At 45.4% G+C, this 21,168-nt stretch overlaps 1 protein-coding gene across 1 annotated transcript; it reads right to left on the bottom strand.

Annotated features, from left to right (window-relative positions):
* Window positions 1-6,950: 6,950 nt before the first annotated feature.
* On the bottom strand, window positions 6,951-17,582 carry LOC122936027 (THAP domain-containing protein 1-like). Its single transcript, XM_044292024.1, has 3 exons — window positions 17,402-17,582; window positions 13,614-13,704; window positions 6,951-8,502 (listed from the first exon to the last, which is right to left on the bottom strand). The coding sequence occupies exons 2-3, from the start codon at window positions 13,679-13,681 to the stop codon at window positions 7,734-7,736; spliced, it is 837 nt and encodes a 278-aa protein (XP_044147959.1). The 5' UTR covers window positions 13,682-13,704; window positions 17,402-17,582; the 3' UTR covers window positions 6,951-7,733.
* Window positions 17,583-21,168: the final 3,586 nt, after the last annotated feature.

Below are 21,168 nucleotides of genomic sequence, written 5' to 3'. Positions count from 1 at the left end.
GTGGCGGTATGCCATTGCCCGTTTTACAGTGTTTGACTCCCGTCTTTTGAGGCTTTACTAAAGAAATAGTGTGGTATGATCGGTCCATTGTTATGAATGGCGGTCATGTGACCATGTCACATGGCATGTATGTGTCAGACTGTTTCCACCTTGTTTGGGAACGAGCATGCTCAGTTCCTGTCTGGTGCTGGATCGCCATCTTGGATGTGGGCGTCTATGTGACAGTCTCGCGGGATGAGGAGTTTCCCACGCCTGCGCACTACACAATTCCAGACGCCGACTGAGTCCTGCCGTCTCAAGCTGCATGTGAGGTTTTCTATTAGATTAATTATTTACTTTTAATCAGCACAATCATGTACACTTGATTTTAATTAATGATGTTGTGCACTATAACTAGATGAATTTAGGACCAAAACTCTTGACACATAGCACTTTACGATATATGATCTTTTTAAAAAGATATAATTATGTTCACTTGATTTACATTGTTTTTAATAGTGTTTTTGTATAAATTGATGTATAATTATGTAATCACCTTGCTAATCATGTTTGCTATATAAACACTTGATGTTGCACTATGCATTATTGCTTGACAAAGGCTCCATGGAGCGAGCTGATACGTTGCCGTCTTTCACATGGGTGAATAAAAATACCTTTTTTTCACGAAGACCTGAGTACTGCCTTGGCCTTTCCTGTATATATCTAATAAGACCGGGTCCGTGGTCTGCTTCAAGGAATAGCACCGCTGTGGATTTGTGTGCTGCTCATCAATATATATATAAATTATATGTACCGTAATAATTTTTTACACTCAGATATAGGACAGGTATATTGCGGACATGCTAGCGGCGATCTAGCCGTGCATGTCCACAGCCCAATAGGCTAAAACAAGGTGACAGAATCCCTTTAAGCACAATATGGCTGTGTGGAAGTGAATAGGTCCAGTCAATAAAGCACCATTGGTGTAACTTCTATGGATCTAGTGATCAACATACCAATCACATAACATGTCCAGAATGAGAAGAGCTTGTTTTACATGTTTATTGCAAAACTAAAGACTTTACAACGTCTGCAGTCGCTGAGCACAGCAATACATAGATCAGGTAGAAGCAGCAAAACATGTATGCTTTACTTAAAGCTGCACAAATCATGTTAAGAAATGAAAGACTTTGTGAAGGTAAAGCGCTAGGACATGCTATCACTTTATCATTGTGTTAAAACAGGACAACCACCACCAAAAACGGTAAGAAAAGCGGCAGCAATGCCGCCATGCTGACAGCATGTGACCTCATCCGCAGCGGTTGGCTGTAGTGTTCATGTACGGTCAAGGTGACCTCATTGCTGCAGTCAGGTACACAGAACCTGGCAGGGAGAATCGGAGCGGTGGGGCTGATCTAATGGGCGAGTAATACTGCCTTTACTATTATATGGTTTTTCCTTCCATTGCCCATGTCTTAATGAAACTGGAGAACCCCTTTAAGGCCTCTTTCACACAGGTGTTTTCCACGCGGGTGCAATGCGTGAGGTAAACGCATTGCACCCGCACTGAATACGGAACCATTTATTTTCTATGGGGCTGTACACATGAGCGGTGATTTTCACACATAACTTGTGCGTTGTGTGAAAAATCGCAGCATGCTCCTCTTTGTGTGTTTTTTATGCAACGCAGGCCCCATAGAAGTGAATGGGGCTGCGTGAAAAATCGCAAGCAAGTGTGGATGCGGTGCGATTTTCACGCATGGTTGCTAGGAGACAATCGGAATAGGGACACAATCTTTATTATTTTCCCTTATAACATGGTTATAAGGGCAAGTAATAGCATTCTTAATACAGAATGCTAAAGTAAATTAGGGATGGAGGGGTTAACAAAATAATAATTAAACTCATCCACTTGTTTGCGCTACCCGGCTTCTCTTTTCTTCTTCTTTGATGACCTGGGAGGAAAAGGACCTTTGGTGATGTCACTGCGCACATCACATGATCCACCATGGTGATGGATTATGTGATAAGTGCAGCAACATCACCAAAAGGTCCTTTTCCTCCCAGGTCATCAAAGAGGAAGAAAAGAGAAGCCGAGCAGCGCGAACAAGTGGAAGAGGCGAGTTTAATTTCTTTTTTATTTTAAACCCCTCCACCTGTAATTTAGTTAGCATTCTGTTTTTAAGAATGCTATTATTTTTTCCTTATAACCATGTTAAAAAAAAAAAATTTACATAACACCGATTGCAAACCCAAACTTCTGTGAAGAAGTCTGGGTACCAAACATGCCAATTTTTCCTCACGCCCGTGCAAAACGCATTATATCGCTTTGCACTCGCGTGGAAATAGTGTATTTTCCCGCAACGCACCCGCATCCTATCCGGCACTCACATGCAACGCCCGTGTGATAGAGGCCTAAGCCTTGCACATATTTATCTCTTTCTATTTAAAGAGATGTTACCGACCACTTGCTGTGACCCTTCACCCCTATAATAAATGGCAGCAACAACCTTGTAATATATTGGAGATTGGGTGCAAGCTCCAGTGGGAATAGCATCCCAGGATAATATCAATGAAAAACAGAGCAGCACTCCAGTAAAAAGGTGAAAAAATGAAAGCAGTTTATTTCACACAGTGGTGATGCAACGTTTCGGCTCCAGCTAGAGCTTGAGAAAGGCTTCATGTTGGAGCCGAAACGTCGCATCACCACTGGGTGAAATAAACAGCTTTCCTTTTTTCACCTTTACTGGAGTGCTGCTCTGTTTTCCATTGAAAATACACACACACACACACACACACACACACACACACACACACTTGCGAGCAGGGTATGAGACAATTCATACATAGAAAAGGCACGGATCCATAAAATGAATAGGTCCACATGACGCTTACACATTTCAAATATTTTCTAAATTTGTAAGTCACGTGGACTTTTTATTTTATTTTTTTATGGATCTATGTGCCCTCTTATTCCTGCTAGAAGCTTATGTATAAAAAGATACAGAGGGTTGTTACCAATTAGGGGTGTGTCCCTTTACAGTCTGTCACTAGCAGACTGATTGGTCAATGCTAGACAGTGCAAGGACGGGACATACCCCCAACTGGTAACATCCATAGGCATGTGTGCACCTGCTAGGTGACCCATCTAGCGTTGTTGGTGGTTCAGTAACGTGAAATGGGCTGACAAACTTTAATTCAATGCACTGATGGAGCAGTGTACACGTACATACACAGCAGTAGCACTCTTTGTTGTGAACCCCAAGGTTTGCTGTAAAACACTTATTAGAAGAAGTTGTAGGAACACTGGGCTTTATGTATTAAAGTAATAAATCAAAGACAAGAGGCAGCAACCCATTAGATCCCTGTTCATTCTCCACGGCTTGGTGCACATTGCATCAGAGCCCTACTTTAAAAGGGTTTACCAGAATTTTCACATCGATGGCCCATCCTCAGAATAGGAGACTGGCAGGGGTCTAACTCACGGTACCCCCACCGATCAGCTGCTTAAGGAAACAACCTCCTCGCCGCTTATCAAGCACAGTGTTGTCCACGGTATAGCGCCTGTTCTTGGCACTGCAGCTCAGCCCCATTCAACTGAATCGGAATGAGCTTCACCCAGGCCAAGTGAACATGAAGTCACTGGCCTAGGAAGAGGCCCAAGAGGTCACAAAGTGCTGAGGCCTCTTCATACAGCCAAGTCAGATCTCCATCAATCTGATATTGAGCTCATCAATATTCTAGAAAACCCCCTTTAAAATTGAAGCCGACAGGTACCAATACAAAAGATATACTTTATTGAATTACACTTGTACATACATAAAAGATGATGCAAAAAAAAAAAAAAAAAAAAAAGTGTAGCAGCAAGAAAAACATTATCCCAGTGGGACACTGGCTACAGGATATATTATAATAACCAACAATTTCTAAACATCTATCCATGTGGCCGAGTCTCATACATTACAATATATGCATAAGGGACAACAAGTCTCCACAAATGTTCACCACAGTCCAAAAGCTAATGTCACAATAAGACATACTGCCCATAAAACAAGGACAAATCTATATAGACTGCTGACAACAAAGAAGTAATAGCCATGAACCAGGAGAGACTCCCCTATAGAGCTGGTGTGCCCAAACCAGGATAGCGCTACTCCAACACGCGTTTCGGCGTGCCTTCGTCAGGTTTTGTTTTTAGTTTTTTTTATGGCTTTTACAGTAGGTTTAGAGAAATCTTTGGAAATACGAGAAGATATCAATTGTAATGTATACGTTGCTGACCTAACAGAAGAGCTTGTAATGGAACCTGAGCAGGTTTTGCAATGGATCAAAAAGGGAGAAAAACAGACACTATGACGAGACAAAAATGAATGACCACAGCAGCCGCTCTCATACCATATTTAGAAGGATTGTTGAAAGCAGTGAGAGAAATGACCCAGGAAACAAGGAGAACTGTGAGGGACCAGTAATGGCATCTCATTTGAATCTTGTTGACTTGGCTGGAAGTGAAAGGGCAAGCCAGACTGGTGCAGAAGGTGTACGATTTAAAGGAGGTTACAATATCAACCGCAGTTTGTTTATTCTTGGATAAGTTATTAAAAAGCTGAGTGATGGTCAAAGTTGGTGGATTCATAAATTACCTAGATAGCAAGCTCACGCAAATTCATTTGGTGGAAACACAAAGACTGTAATCATTTGTACTATTACACCAGTTTCATTTGACGAGACCCCGAGCACTCTGCAGTTTGCAAGTACAGCCAAACATGTAAGAAATACTCCACATGTTAATGAGGTGTTGGATGACCAAGCTTTGCTTAAGAGATATAGGAAGGAAATCCTTGATTTGAAGAAACAGCTTGAAGAACTGGAGGCCTCTTCCGAGATAAAAAAAAACCCATGCAATGGCTAAATAAGAACATTCCCATTTGCTGGCAGAAATAAAGCAACTTTGAAAAGAAAGGGAAGAACAAATATGGAATTTAACATACATAATTGTTGCATCTTCCCAACCCTCCCACGAAGACCAACGGGTTAATCGAAAAAGGGTGACATGGGCACCTGGAAAGCGCCAAAATAGCTTGCATGCTTCTGTAATTTCACCCTTTGAAATTGGCTCTACATTAACTTCTAACCTTGCCAAGCGACCAGGGATTGAGGATTCTGTTTGTACAGAATTTTCTGACAAAACTGAGTAAAGAATATGAGGTGGAATCCAGGAAAACAACAGCAGCAACTTCAAACAAAACATGTGTGATGAGCTTGTGCAGAGCCTAGAGCTGGAAATAACCAGCTTGAAAGACCAGATCAGGAATGGACATTAATACAGAATAAACTCCTCTACCTGGAGACAACGTGGACATACGTGAAGGGCTGACAGCACTAAAAACTGACGAGGAACAAGGACCGCAGAAACTGAATGAGTCGCACCTCTGTGCTCAGCTGGATGGAGCCTGCCAGGAACAACTGTCAAGCATTATTCATGATCTTTGCCGAGAACAAATACAAATGCTTGAGCAAAAGATAGAAGATCTGGAAGAAAATTCAAATCCTCAAAATAGAAAAAATAAATAAAAATAAGTAGCCAATGGTACAGCACCATACAAAGAGATTGACTGCCTCAAATCAAGTTATAAGGATTGAGATGGAGAGAATGAAGTTGTGAAAAAAGCTACACAGACCAGCAGATTACATCCTTGAAAGCTAGCATAGAAGACAAAGAGGCGAGCTTATGGAAATTAAGAGAACAGCTCAGGCAAACACAAGACATAGATACTACAGTCTGTTCAGAAAATTCTAGTTCCTCTCAATACCCTCTGGATGGAGCCTGCCCTCCGACATGTGGGGGTGAAGCAGCATTGTGCAAAGCACGGCTATGCTCATACTTCAGTCAGAAACTGCTGCATTAAAAAGAGATTGCACAGTACATGAAGAAATTGCATCAGCTATCAAGGAACATTTCATCAAGTTGAACTTAAAAAGCTGAATGACCGATCTTCTGAAACATCTACTACCCTCCTTAGTTAATTGCTTCAAGATGACATATTTCATAGTAGCACTGATCCTTACAAAGGAAAACCAGTTCCCTCAAGAAAGTCAGAAATGCCAACTTCCCATACAGCTTCACCTGCAAAACTGGCCTACATAGAAAGCGTGCAGTCTCCAAGCAAGACTGAGGTGCACAGACCTCATCCAATGTCCCCAAATAAAATAGACAGTCAGTGTTCCTGCCATGTCTTCAGGAATTACTGGCCTTTATAGATAGCGTGTCGTTTCTCCATTCAAGACAGAAGGACCCTTGTTCAGCACTTTGACTACATCACCCTGCAAAAATTTGCCAAAAAACAAACAGCAGACAATCCTAAAGATTAAAAAAAAAAAAAAAAAAATTGGGATGCAAAGTCAAAACCTTTACCTTACAGCCCATGCAAGTTTTTTGATAATTCCTCCCTTGCCATTGGCACTTTACCAGATCCATGTACCTCACCTTCCGATAGCAATCCTTGTGTAGAGTCAGATATGGATTTACACATTTGTAGATTACGATGCTGGCTTTATCACTTTTATTTTAATGTTTTTTATTGTACTTATGTCTTTGTCTTTATTCTTATCTGATATTCAAGTTGTTCAGTCACTTGAAGTGTACTTAAACCTACTGTAAAAGCCCTAAAAAACCCTGACGAAGGCACGCTGAAACGAGCGTTTGGGTAGCGCCATCCTGGTTTGGGCACACCAGCTCTGTAGGAGAGTCTCTCCTGGTTCATGGCTATTACTTTTTTGTTGTCAGCAGTCTATAGATTTTATGTCCTTGTTTTATTGACTTTTTATTTTATTGACCTTATTGTGACATTCGCGTTTGGACTGCGGTGAACATTTGTGGAGACTTGTAGTCCCTTATGCATATATTGTTGTAATGTATGAGACTCAGCCACATGGATAGATGTTTATAAATTGTTGGTTATTATAATAGAACATGTAGCCAGTGTCCCACTGGGATGGTGTTTTTCTTGCTGCTACCTTTTTAATCACAATGTCTTTTATGTATGTACAAGTGTAATTCAGTAAAGTATATCTTTTGTATTGGTACCTGTGAGCTTCAATTTTTGCAGGTCTGTGTTTTGCTGTAGGAGCTGGTACTCATATTTTTTTCAAGTTGTTGGCCACCAAAATTTGCCGCAATATGTATTGCATGTACCAACTGTAGTTTAGGCATGTGGGCCAGCGTTGGTCTTGTGTTTATATTACCCTTTAAGATACTGTATAGTCCAAGAAAAATGAATGGCGTACATATGAATTACGATTAACAAGGCTCGCTTCACCCAAAGAATATCCTTTTGGTCTCTGTTGGGCCAGTATACCGACTTTTTTTTTTTTACAATGCCAGTCACTGGGCGACATATGCCACTGTAATGCTATAGAATGTCATTAATCAGAACATACCATTTATGGCATCAGTCAGGAGCATATACCTGCAACAAAAAGGCACAAATTCAGTAGGCATGGAGTCTAAAAATCTAGCCGACTACAATCGGCTGCTGTGGTCTCCTGGTCCATTGTCAGGCCGTGTCATAGTGATGCCACCGACATCGGGTAGGTTTAATACTCTGCCGTATGCAGGTGACGCACATAGAGGCATGTAATGGTTGGAGAATACAAGAAATGGTATTGCAGCGAAGGAATTCAAACCAGTATATATGGTTCCTCATACAGTGCCCGAGCGCATAAGAGTCAGAAGACATCTCTACTTAAGGTGTCATTTAATCTGTGGCCACTTTGTCCATTAACATTTCAGTCTGTGCCTTCTCCACCACAGATGGCATCCACTTTCTCAGAGTGGCCAGATCGGGCAAGGATAGGACCTGTCTGCAGAGTTCATAAGCCTCTGGAGAGTAATAATACAGAGTTACAGCAAACCCTCGGACCTCTTTGGAGAACTGGATGACTTTGGGCTTCTTGTTCTTCTGCACCTGGTGTCTGAACAGATCTAGAGTTAGGCCGCTAAAGTGCTTGGACACCAGACGAATAGGGTCACTGTCCAGCATGCTGCTCCTCAGCTGCATGATCATGCTCTTCATGCTGCTTATCCTGGCCTTCTGCCTCAGAACTTGTTTCTGGAGCGAGCTCTTTTTCTTTCTTAGGTTAACAAGGGTGGGGTCCACTTTTGGGGTCCGGACGTTCTCCTTATTACTGGGGACAGCCGAGTAGGAGTGCTCAACAGACATAACCGCTTCTAGCGTCATGGATCCAGCGGTGGACGCCGGCTTCTGAGACACATTAGTTGGCGGCGTGGCAGCATCTTTGTTTTTTGCAGATTTTTTAATGGGCGGTTTTTTAATACGGACTCCATTGATAATAGAAGGCACGGCATCCAGTCGCAGGTAAGGGTATGAGGCGCCAGGCCGCAGCATGTAGTCTTCTTCTGTGAAGTGATCACTGCAGAGTCTGCTGTAAATTGAAGGCTTCCACTTGTCACGACGGATGACTGCAAGCCATCTGGCAAGATATTCTGGATTTTTCATTGGAAACCTGCAAATGAGACAAAAGAGGTGCACTCATTCCAGATCATTCCCACTAGTCCCATGGAAGTGGATGTAGCAGTGGACCAACATGCATACTACTGCTCCATTCACTGACCCTCTGTTCTCATGATTGGTGAGGTTCCCAGGAGCTGGAGCCAGAAATCATATGCATCACCTATTCTAGGGATATATACTGAATGCTGGAAGACCCTAAAAAATTTTTGGGGGATGTTTCTTGCTATAAGAGGTGCGGCAGTATGGGTGCTTCCTGGAGGCAAGGACTCGTTCACAATTCACATCTGTTTAGAGCACAGAGAAGCCTGCCAGGTCCTCTACTTCACCACTGGTCTGGTGGTGAACTGGCTGTTTTCCAGCATAAATGTCAGGTTTCGACTGAAACCCAGCATTTATCCCGGAAATCAGCCAGATCACCTGCAGAGCCCATTGCTGTCACGATTAGTGGGGGGGGGGGGGGGAAATGACTCCACACTGAACATAGGAAGGGGAACAGTAACTGGGCCTGGAAACTAGGAAAGAAACAGGTCACCTCCTAACCAACCCTAATCTAGGCCCTAACTATATCAATATAATTAGATCCTGAAGGTAGGAATATTCATATGCTGTATACCTAGGCCTTTATATCCCTATAAGGCCCTGGAAAAAAGTTAGGGCCAGAGACAACCCATTCCTCCCCAGATGGACAAATGGAAGTCTTTATCTCAGGCCCAAATACAAACAGGGAATATAACAAACAAAAAAACACGACATTTAACTTCTGTAGAGACAGATGAGCAGGAACACCAGAGAAACTCACACCAGCTCAGCCAAACCCAAATTAAGCCATCTACCGCATAGTCAGAAGGGTGGGGTCAGACGATAAAGGGTAGACGTTATGACCACTGAGCAACAGCTGAGAAAAGAGAAGTGGTCATCAACCCTAACACAATCAAGAGAAATCAAGGAGGCTGTTAGATTCCTCCACGCTCAGCCAATCTGCTCGATTTCCTGACAGTCACATAAGGGACCGTGACAATTGCAGTCAAGGGGGATCAAGCGGTGAAGTAGAGGATCCGGCAGGCTGCTCTGTGCTGGAATAGCCTGTCGGATCTCGAAAACGAGATGTAAACAAAGCCTAATCTAGGGGAGTACAATTACAGAGCATGAATGTGGCATCAGTATTGCCTCAGCACCATCTGCTGGTAAAACAAAAGTATTGACCACAAAAAGAGAAAATGCATGAATATGGTTCTGTGATGCAATAGCATTATAATATACAAGAATTTAAGTTCCCGAATATTAGAACATCTGTATAATTATATATATAATATAATATGAGTTTGTCTGTCTGGTCTTTATGCGCGACCAAACGACTGAACCAATCACCAAATTTGGCACACAGGTACATCAAGTGTCCGGGAAGGTTTTAGACTAAGTCTCAGCTCTCTAGGATGTATCGTTCCTGAGACATTCCCCAAAAATGACCTGCATTAGCAAATACAAGCCTGCAACTCTCTCTTCAAATCCCAACTGCCATACACATGGTCACATGTCCGCTATCAGCCAATAGACGCTCGCAGGTTCCTTAGTCTCCACACAGTTTTACTCTAGGTTTCCATAACAACCCAGTCATTTTTCTTTACTACTGTAGGTCAGCTTTAGGCCAGGGCTACATGACGAAATGTGTTGTGCAACAATAAGTCTCACGACACATAGGGCACAACTACACTGACATTGATGTCGCACGACAATTTTTATAATTATAGTCTATGGTGTTGCACTGCGACATGCAGCGACTGACGCACAGAAAAATCCAGTCGCAGCATGTTGCAACAATTTTTATGACAGGCTATGCTGCGAGACATTGGTGCCACATGTCGTCGTATAGCCTTAAAGGGGCAGGGCGCTGTGGAGGTCATTGTTAAGCCAATTTTACACGAGCGAGTATTCATTGCACCTGCACTGAATCCGGACCCATTCATTTCAATGGGTCTGTGCACATGAGCGTTTGTTTTCATGCATCACTTGTGCGGTGCGTGAAAATCGCAGCATGTTCTATATTCTGCGATTTTCACGCAACACTGGCCCCATAGAAGTGAATGGAGCTGCGTGGAGAGGAATTTTTTTTTTTTTAGAAATAGCATCCGCAAGCAAGTGCGGATGCGATGCGCTTTTCACAGATGGTTGCTTAGAGGCGTTTGTAAACATTCCGTTTTTTATCACGCACGTGCAAAACGCATCGTACCCACGCGATATTTGCAACTCATCCGGACCTAATCCGCACACGCTTGTGTTAAAGAGGCCTTAAAGGGCAGGGAACAGTGGCGGTAACAGATAAGGGGGTGGTCCCAATGGAGGTCAGTGTTAAGGGGTGGGGTGCTGTATAGGTCACTGTTAAGGGGACGGGCCCCTGAGGAGGTCAATGTCAAGGGAGTGGGGTGCTGTGAAACTCACTGCTAAAGGAGCGCGCTTCCCTGAAGGTCAAAGTCAAGGTGATGGGCTGCTGTGGAGGCCCCATTTTAAGGGGCAGGGCGGGGGTCAGTGTTAAGGGGCTGTGGAGTTCTGTTAAACGGGTTGTCTGGGTTCAGAGCTGAAACCCGGACATAACCATATTTTCCCCCAGGCAGCCCCCCTGATGTTAACATCGGAGCATCTCATGCTCCGATGTGCTCCCTTGCCCTGTGCTAGATTGCGCAGGGCACAGACTCTTGTTTACAATAACACACTGCCAGGTTTCCACCCGGCAGTGTGTTCGTTGACGTCACCGGCTCTGACAGGCATGCTTTAGTGCTGTCCTAGCAGTTTTACTGGCTAGGGCAGCGCTAAAGCCCGCCCATCAGTGTCAGTGACGTCACCGGGCTTCCTGGCAACTCCATAGAGAGCAAAGGAGAGCATCGGAGCATGAACTGCTCCGATGCTCAAGTCAGGGGGGCTGCCTGGGTGAAAATGGAGGCATGTCAGGGTTCAGCTCTGAACCCGGACAACCCCTTTAAGGGGCGGGGTACTGTAGAGGTAGAGATCTTTTAAACGACACAAACATTAAATCAAATAGATGAAATATACCCGTGCGAAGCTGGGTCCTTCTGCTAGTACCCTATAATATTTCTAAGTAACGGGTGTAACTGCATTCAATAAATGCCCCCTTCCAGTTCAAGTCAGATGGTGAGAATAAGAGGGAGATTATCCACATATGCACACAATTTAGTGTTAATAGGGAGAATTTATTTGGTCAGTTTTTAGACTGAAGTTGTTTGGGCACCCGCGACAAATTTATGGAAAAAAAAATAAAATAGAATGGTTATAAATTTACTGCAAGTCCAATGTAGTTCCGCAAATTTCAGTAGAAGTATGCCTGGGGGATGCCCAGGCGACATTTTTTAAATAAAAAGTGATCTACTAGTGTTCATTTCCCAATATATATTTCTAGTGGTCGGAGTTGCGTTTTCTAATGCAGAGCTCTAAACCACTATCTTCCCTTCAAAGGGGTTAACCTATGGAAAAAAGAAGGTCTGTATATGTGCCTTAAAGGGATTCTGTCACCAGGATTAACGATATGCAGATATTTATATGTGCCCATTAGTCTTCATGCAGTGTTTACAATGATGCCTCTGTTTTTGCTCTCTGTGCCTTATATTCTTATAAAAATCTATCTTATTGATATGTAAATGACCTCTGTCAGGAGCCCAAGGGGTTGTCCCACGATCTCCTGGAGCCCAGCCGCGCCCATCGATCCGGAGCTCAGCACCGCCTACTAAATTTATTCACTGCACTATCCTGACGTCATGTAATCTCTGCTCCGTAGTCTCGCGCTTGCTGACAGAAGATTCCTCCGCCTAGGACTGCCTTGCGCAGAGAGTCTTTTCCGGTCCGATCGGGGTGAGCAGGGAGCCGGCGCATGCGCAGTGGACAAGTGGAAGTCGGTGCCAGTAGTCCTCATAGGCGCAGACTACAGTGTCCACTGCGCCTGCGCGAGACTACGGAGCAGAGATTACATGACGTCAGGATAGTGCAGTGAATAAATGAAGTAGTAGGCGGTGCTGGGCTCCAGGGGATCGTGGGACGACCCCTTGGGCTCCTGACAGAGGTAATTTACACATCAATAAGATAGATTCTTATAAAAAAATCAAAACACACAGAGCATAACAGAGGGATCATTTTAAACACTGCATGAAGACTAATGGGCACATATAAATATCTACATATCGTTAATCCTGGTGACAGAATCCCATTAAAGAGGACCTGTCACCCCTCCTGACGTGACCGTTTTAATAGCTTCATGTATTCCCCATGTAATAACAATTCTGGAGCATCTATTCTTATGTCTCTATGTTGTGCCATTCCTTTATTATTTCTACTAGAAGTTAAGAAAAATTGCTAGCAGTCTGCAGTAAGGGTACAGAGGGGAGGTAACCGGTTGGGGGGTGTACCTGCACAGACTCACTTTATCCAGTTAGTGCTGTCATTGTCAGTCTGTGCAGGGACACCCCCAACTGGTTACCACCCCTCTGTACCCTTACTGCAGACTGCTAGGAATTTATTCTTAACTTCTAGTAGAAATAATAAAGGAATGGCACAACATACAGACATAAGAATAGATGCTCCAGAATTGTTATTACATGGAGCTATTAAAAACAGGCCTGTTTTAGCGGTGGCAGGTCCTCTTTAAAGGGATTTTCCGAATTCTTAAACTGATGACCCATCATCACTATATCTGACCACTGGTGGTCTGATAGCCAGGACCCCCACCAATTAGCTTTTTGAGAAGCCGCTGAACAATGTGTGGCACTGTGATTGGTGAACAGTGAGAAGCACGAAATTCTCACAGGAGCGCCGGTGCCTTCTCAAACAGCTGATCGCGGAGTCCCAAGTGTCAGACTCCCACCGACCAGATACTGATGACCTATGCAGAGGATAGGTCACGTGTTACAAAAAAAAAAAAAAAAGTCGGAAAACCCTTTTAATAAGGCATAAGGCATCTATGACAAGGGTCCCCTGTTTAGGATACTAACGACCCTCTTTTACAAGCAACCAGAAGATTTGCTGGACTTCCATACCTGAATGGTGATTCAGAGGTTGGTCAAGAAAAATGTATAACATTTTGCTAAGTAATAATTCACAAACCTGAAAAAATGTTTACCGCATCCCTTTGACAAACGATTTTTACAGCCTTTCGCAGCACAGACAGTCATCCCTTCAAAGTTGAATCCAAAGTCTGCAAGGGATAAAGACAAAGCACCATAGTTAGGCCCCTGAAAACCATGACCAGATCTACAGTGGCATGCAAAAGTTTGAGCACCCCTGGTCAAAATGACTTACTGTGAATGTTAAAAGAAATGTGTCACCAAAAAAAAATGTATCTGCCTGGTGAAACCAGATAGAAGCACATATACTTTTTTTCTAATCTGTTTTTATTTTCTGATTGCAGGTCATGTCCTGAACAAGATTATGGGGGCGGCCATCTTGCCTGAGCCGTTCTTAACAGCATTTAGAAGATTCCTTTACAGCAGCCCCATGGACCATAGACACAATGTACAGACCCCAGTGACTTCTACGGCAGAGTTTTCTAAGCTGCTCTGTGCAGAAGTCATTGTACAAGGAAAGAGATAAGAGGTGACAATCACCTATTGTGAATGGAGGATCCTGTCTTATCTATACACAGAGGTGGTATCATTACAGGCAGGAATAGGGTGAACACAGACATATCCCTACCTTCCATGCTTTGATGCTCCTTTGTCCTGCACCGAATTGCAGAGGACAAGAGCTTTTTTTGGAGATCCTAGCGTAAAGCTAGGTGGAGGCTTCTGCCTAGGAGTGAGCCCGGTGACATCACCGGCACTAATGGCCTGTAAAAGGCTAGGGCAGTGCTAAAGCCCACACATCAGTACCGGTGATGTCACCAACACCGCTTGGCAGAAGCCTCCGCCTAGCAGTGTAAAAATATAAACAAAAAAGCCACAATGCAGTACAAAGGAGAGCATGATATGCTCATGTCGGAGGGTAAAAATGGGGATATGTCCAGGTTAGGCTCTGAACCCAGACAACCCCTTTAACTGCAGTAAAATGATCTGTACAAACCAAGAAGTGGCGCCAATTATTAGACATGGTGGCCAGAGCAAAAACTGCATTAAAAATAAAAACAACCTAAAACATTTTTAATTTTTTGATATCAAAAAAAGTGATTTAAACAGCAGTTCATTTTCTGATGATGATGATGATGATGATGATGGTATGTTCCCTTTAAGCAAGTTGAATATGAAGCGATCTACAAAAGGCAAAGTTAAAGATGACACATTCTCTTTGTATTTTAAGTACAAAAAATAAAAATGTATTTTCATCTTTTACATTTTCAAAATCACAAAAAAGGAAAAGGGCTCTAAGCAACAGTACCTAGTTAATACCTTAGTATCTAAAACTTTAGTATCACACAACTTGTAAATGCTTTTTGTAACCAGCCATGAATCTTTCAGTTCCTGTTTGAGGGATTTTCATCCATTCTTCCTTGCAAAGGTCTCCAGTTCTGAGAGATTCCTGGGTCGTCTTGCACGCACTGCTCTTTTAAGATCTATCCACAGATTTCCAATGACATTCAGATCAGGGGACTGAGGGCCATGGTAAAACCTTCAGCTTACGCCTTCTGTGCTAGTTTTAGGTTGCCATTTCCTCAGTTTGAAGTGTAATTATGGGGTATTCCCATCACAGACAATGGGAAATGAACGGAGGGCGCACTACCATTTCTATGGGGCCGCCAAAAATAGGCGAGCGCTGGCACGGCCATTTCATCTGCCCCACAGAAATGAATGGGAGCAGGGCGCGCGTGCGCGATGCCCTGCCATTCACTTCTATGGGAGCAGCGCTTGGTGGTGGACGGACCTCGGGAAATCCCCACTCCGTTCTCGTTGTAGGTGCAGGTCCCAGAGGTGGGACCCACACCTATCAAACAATTGGGGCATATCTTAGCAATATGCCCTCATTGTCTGTGATAGGAATACCCCTTTAAGAAACAACAGTTAACAAGAACAGTGGGGGGGGTCAAGAGAAGGCCATCAGAAGTTTGCAAAAGAACATCTAACATCTAAACAACCCTGATGCATTTTGGAAACAAGTCCTGTGGAGCGATGAGGTATATTTGGAGAAAAAAAAAGGCACAAAATGTAATGAAAGAACACCTCTCCAACCATTAAAGGGTTTCTACCACCAGAAATACTGTTATGTAGCTGACTGACATTAGCGATGCGCCATTGTCAGCACTACATAACCGTATGTTTCTAACAGTAGTTCCTGCAGCAGTTTGTTAAAAACGTACTTTAATAGATATGCTAATGAGCCTCTAGGTGCTATGTGGGCGTCATTAGCACCTAGAGGGCTCCGTTCACTAACCATTTTAGCCACCCATCGCGTCCCTCCAGCCCGCCCCGCTCCTGTTGATTGACGTGAAACTTCAGTATCGAGTACCAATTCCCGCGCCATGCGCTTCTGTATTCGGTGCAGGCGCAGTGAGTGAATGCCGCGCTCCTGGTGCCGGCTTCCTCATTGTAACGTAGTTGGCGCAAGCGCAGTGAGGAGGCCAGCGCTGGAAGAATACAGAAGACTCTTAGCTACAAAAAGCGCTTACAAGCTGCGATACTTGCCAAAGGGGTGCCCAGTGATGTGCTATGTGGGCTTCTACTGGTGCCCGCTTGTTCTGCTCTGCTTAAGCCTTCCATAGCACAAGGCTTTAGCGGAGGCGAGGAGCTCACATAGCAAATCGCTGCTCCTGACGGTGCCCGTTCTGCTAAAGCCTGGCATAGATATGCTATGCAAGGTTTTTGTGGAGCGGCGGTGCGTGCTCCGGCCTCTACATCGATCAATGCCGCCAAACAGGGATCCATACGCCCATCATCTTATTTTATAACCCTCCTTTTTCCAACAACTCAGACAGAGCAGATTCCCACTTTCTGGTGGACTTGGCACCCCATTTGTATGGGCATCATTCCCCTCCAGGTGTGTGACCAGTGATGAGTGCCAATTTCTAGGCCTGTATCAATCAGCCAACCACCAGGACATCGAGACACCACTTGGGGCCCCCACCAAAGAGTGGCTCTTGCTACGGCCTACCCAACCTGCTTTCCAAAATGTCGTGCTGGGTGCAACTGCTCCCCGAGAGAACAGCAGAGGACTGCACGTTTCCGTGATGACCAAGCAGAATATTACAGAGGCTAAAAGACAGGACAACTGCTTCTCTTAAAGGGATCGGCCATTTCATAGTTATTCTCATAAAGGTGTTGTAAATAGGGCATCACTATTAGATCAGCGGCGACGTCTTCTGTGCTGCACCGCTTCTCCGCACTATAATCTCAATGGACCGCTAAACGCGGTCGCAGACGGAGGGGCCTGTGACCGGACACGTCCATCCACTGCGCCCACTGAAAAACACAAGGCGAGGCTGGCGGTCAGGTCATGTGCTTCTCCATCGGGGCCATGTTTAGGAGGACACTGCTGTGCAGTCGGGGGGGGGGGGGCTTTACAGAATAAGAAAGCGGTGCTGATCTTCTATTAACAGCTAGTGTTGAGCGGACTTGCAGGTTTCAAGCTCAGCGTGCAAGGTTCGGGACCATAACCATATGGTCCGCGGTGGCTGAATCCATAGGTAACACAAGTTTGGTCAACACCATTAACAATATAATAGGAAGAGTCACATAACACTGTTTACAACAAAGTTGTCAAAATAAATTAGGTGACCATGCCTTTAAGTGGCCTATCCCTTTAAGATAAGATGCCGTCCTGTTCTCTACATTTATTTGCCTCCTTTACGATGCAATTTTGAGCGGTCAGTGCCGGAGCAGAAAACCGCAATGGTCCTCAGGCGTTACAGATCCGTGGGACAGAAGCCTCTGCGTCAAACCAAAGGGCTGAGCAGTCTAAGGACTCACAGGAACGGGACACCGGCCATACAGGAACTTCCTAAGCTCCTCCGCCTCTAGCACTGCCCCCTCCGTCGGGCTCTGGAGCGCTGTGCACATAGGAGTCGCAGCTGTCTGTCAGCGGACGGGCAGGTGGGCTTCACGTCTTTAAAAAAGAAACAACGGTAGTGGCTAAATACTATATCCGGTAAGGACCTGCTGACGACACAACATCACGTGGCACCTAGATCACGTGGGTCGGAACCAGGAGAGCCGCGCAGCCTAAATCCCATGACTCGGAGGGACCTTGTGACGTCAAGGAGGCACGTGACATACTGCAATCACGTGACCCCTTATTTAGAGTGATGGCGCCTGAAGTGAGAGGAGACCAGAACTAATACCTGTCTGTACCACAGGTATTAACACTGCATGCTCTTGACTGCTGGCTGTGGGCGGAGCCAATCAAATGTATTTTATCACTTAGGTATTTACACTGGGGGAACAGGAGGGACTATAGTGGGTGCACATGGCGGTGGGAAAATGTGAGGGGGTGATTGAACATGGTAATAAAATATGGGCGTGAATGTGGGTATGGGGGGTGACTGTGGGGGGTTAACGTACGCGGGTGTGGGGGTGGTATGGACGTACGTGTGTGTGTGGGGGGGTCAACGTGCGCGGGGGGTGAGCGTGCACGCGGGGGGGGGGACGTGCGCGCGGGGGGAGGGGGTGTTGAACGTACGTACGTACGCGCGCGCGTGTGTGTGGGGGGGTGAACGTACGCCTGTGGGAGGGTAGGGTTGGGCGATATACCGGTGTTCACGATATACCGCGGTATAAAAAAAATTGCGATATCGCTGTTTCCTAATTACCGTGGTATTTTGTGATTTCATCGAAGCGGTCATGTGCGCTGACTGCTTCTAAATCTGCGTCCTCCCCTGCACCTTGCATAGCGCTGAGTACAAGCACATTACTTCCCCTCCCGCCACTCGCTCCTGGCTCCTTCTTGCTCCGCCTCCCTTATTCAAGTCTCCAGACTCCACCCACCATCTGACATCACCATCCGTCACCCACCCGGGCCGGTTCTGTTGTATGTGGCGAACTCTGTGTGAGTAGGGTGTCTCTGGAGAGACTTTTCCTGCGGCTGCCTCGCTCGTGTGCTCTGATGATGAAATTACAAACGTATTACTTCCCGCAGCGGCCGCCCCCGGCTCTTCCTCCTCCTTGCTCCCATATTCAAATCTCCGACCACCGACATCTCATGTCAGAATCAGAGCACACAAGCGAGGCAGCCGCGGGAAAAGTCTCTCCAGACTCCCTCCGCAGAAGAGTTCGCCACGTCGCCCGACTCCTGGCCTGCGAGGAGTGTCCAGGCAGAGGAACAGGAGTGAGTGAGAGACCCTAAAAAGCATAGAATAGTGTCAGCACATTGATCTATAATAGCAGGCATTAGGGAATAATGAGTCACATGAGTCCCCCAAGCATGAGCAACAAGAAGACATTATTGTATGTATGGTGGCCTGTGGCCACAAGACTTTATTATAACATCTCCTTGTGGCCCCCGCCCCCTACAGTATAATGTCTCCTTGTGGCCCCGGCCCCCTACAGTATAACATCTCCTTGTGGCCCCCGCCCCCTACAGTACAACATCTCCTTGTGGCCCTGGCCCCCTACAGTATAACATCTCCTTGTGGCCCCCGCCCCCTACAGTATAACATCTCCTTGTGGCCCCCGCCCCATACAGTATAACGTCTCCTTGTGGCCCCCATACAGTATAACGTCTCCTTGTGGCCCCCCATACAGTATAACATCTCCTTGTGGCCCCCCATACAGTGTAACGTCTCCTTGAGGCCCCCCCATACAGTATAACATCTCCTTGTGGCCCCCGCCCCCATACAGTATAATGTCTCCTTGAGACCCCCCATACGGTATAACGTCTCCTTGTGGCCCCCATACAGTATAATGTCTCGTTGTGGCCCCCGCCCCCATACAGTATAATGTCTCGTTGAGACCCCCATACAGTATAACGTCTCTTTGTGGCCCCCATACAGTATAATGTCTCCTTGAGACCCCCCCATACAGTATAACGTCTCCTTGAGGCCCCCCATACAGTATAACGTCTCCTTTAGGGCCCCCATACAGTATAACGTCTCCTTTAGGGCCCCCATACAGTATAACGTCTCCTTGAGGCCCCCCATACAGTATAACGTCTCCTTGTGTTTTTTTTTTCTTTTAAACGGGTTTTTATCGCGATATATATCGGTATTGCAATAAATTTCTTAATATCGTTATCGTCTGAATATTTTTGATATCGCCCAACCCTGGGGGGGGGGGGGGGGTGATCGCGTGTGTGTGTATGTAGGGGGGGTGCGACCGTGTGTGTGTGTGGGGGGGGGGGGGGTAAACATGTGGGAGGTTAACATGGTGGGAAAATGTGGGGGCAAACATGTGTGGGATGTGAACTTTGCGGTAAAATGTGTGGGGGGGTGACCGTGGGGTGCGAAAGTGTGTATGAGTGCGGGGGTGAATGTGTGTGTGTGTGTGGAGGGGGAACGTGGACATGGTGAGTGTGGTTAGAGCTGGGGGTGCAGATGGGGGGCTGGCATGATGGTGAGATGTGTAGATTGGGGAACAGTGAGACACGATTTAGAATATTCCGGCTTGGTGTCTGTGGGATGCTGCAGTAACCCCGCGGGTGTCTGGTAGCGCACCCCATCATAGACGCCTATGATGCTGTGCCATCCAGTTCACAGGAGCGATGCCACTGAAATATGGCCTGCCCACGAGCAGCATATGCTCGTCTGCACGAAGTCTTAGGTTGCAAGGGCGGGTTACTCTTGAGATGGAAGCCAGCAATGTAATGTTAATAACTGCTTGTTTCAGCAGAAGTCTTAGGCCTCTTGCTCATGAACGTTGTGCTCCCGTTCCGCAATACACAGGGCACCGTCTGTGTACACTCTGCATCACATATACGGACCCATTTACTTGAATGGGTCCGCAAATCCAGAGATACGGAAGAAATATGGAGTGCCTCTGTGGGGTTCCATTCTGTGCTTCCATTCCGCAAAAAAAGACAAATCCCAGTATCGAGGTTGATACCAGACAAAAGTATAAATTGGGTATCGAAAATTCGATACCCGCAACAACCCTAATGCAGACACCACTTAAGGGCAAATTGCAGACCGCAAAACACGGACACCGCACATGGCTGGCAGCTGCAGACAAGAATAGGACATGCTCTATTTTTTTTGCGGAACGGAAGTGCACATGCGGACAGCACACTGTGCTACCTGCAGTCCTATGTAAAACTACAGATAACACTACACTACGTGCAGAATTATTAGGCAAATGAGTATTTTGACCACATCATCCTCTTTATGCATGTTGTCTTACTCCAAGCTCGAAAGCCTACTACCAATTAAGCATATTAGGTGATGTGCATCTCTGTAATGAGGAGGGGTGTGGTCTAATGACATCAACACCCTATATCAGGTGTGCATAATTATTAGGCAACTTCCTTTCCTTTGGCAAAATGGGTCAAAAGAAGGACTTGACAGGCTCAGAAAAGTCAAAAATAGTGAGATATCTTGCAGAGGGATGCAGCACTCTTAAAATTGCAAAGCTTCTGAAGCGTGATCATCGAACAATCAAGCGTTTCATTCAAAATAGTCAACAGGGTCGCAAGAAGCATGTGGAAAAACCAAGGCGCAAAATAACTGCCCATGAACTGAGAAAAGTCAAGCGTGCAGCTGCCAAGATGCCACTTGCCACCAGTTTGGCCATATTTCAGAGCTGCAATA

Source organism: Bufo gargarizans, chromosome 1, assembly GCF_014858855.1.
Source record: "Bufo gargarizans isolate SCDJY-AF-19 chromosome 1, ASM1485885v1, whole genome shotgun sequence".
In the NCBI taxonomy this organism is placed as follows: domain Eukaryota; kingdom Metazoa; phylum Chordata; class Amphibia; order Anura; family Bufonidae; genus Bufo; species Bufo gargarizans.
The sequence above is the reverse complement of the archived record's forward strand: the minus strand, read 5'-3'. Positions and strand labels throughout refer to the sequence as shown.

Excerpts from the sequence above, each read along its gene's own strand:
- LOC122936027 (XM_044292024.1), bottom strand. The coding sequence starts at position 13,681 with ATGACTGTCTGTGCTGCGAAAGGCTGTAAAAATCGTTTGTCAAAGGGA. Across the intron at positions 8,503-13,613 it reads TGCGGTAAACATTTTTTCAG|GTTTCCAATGAAAAATCCAG; the intron begins GTTTGTGAATTA and ends TCTCATTTGCAG.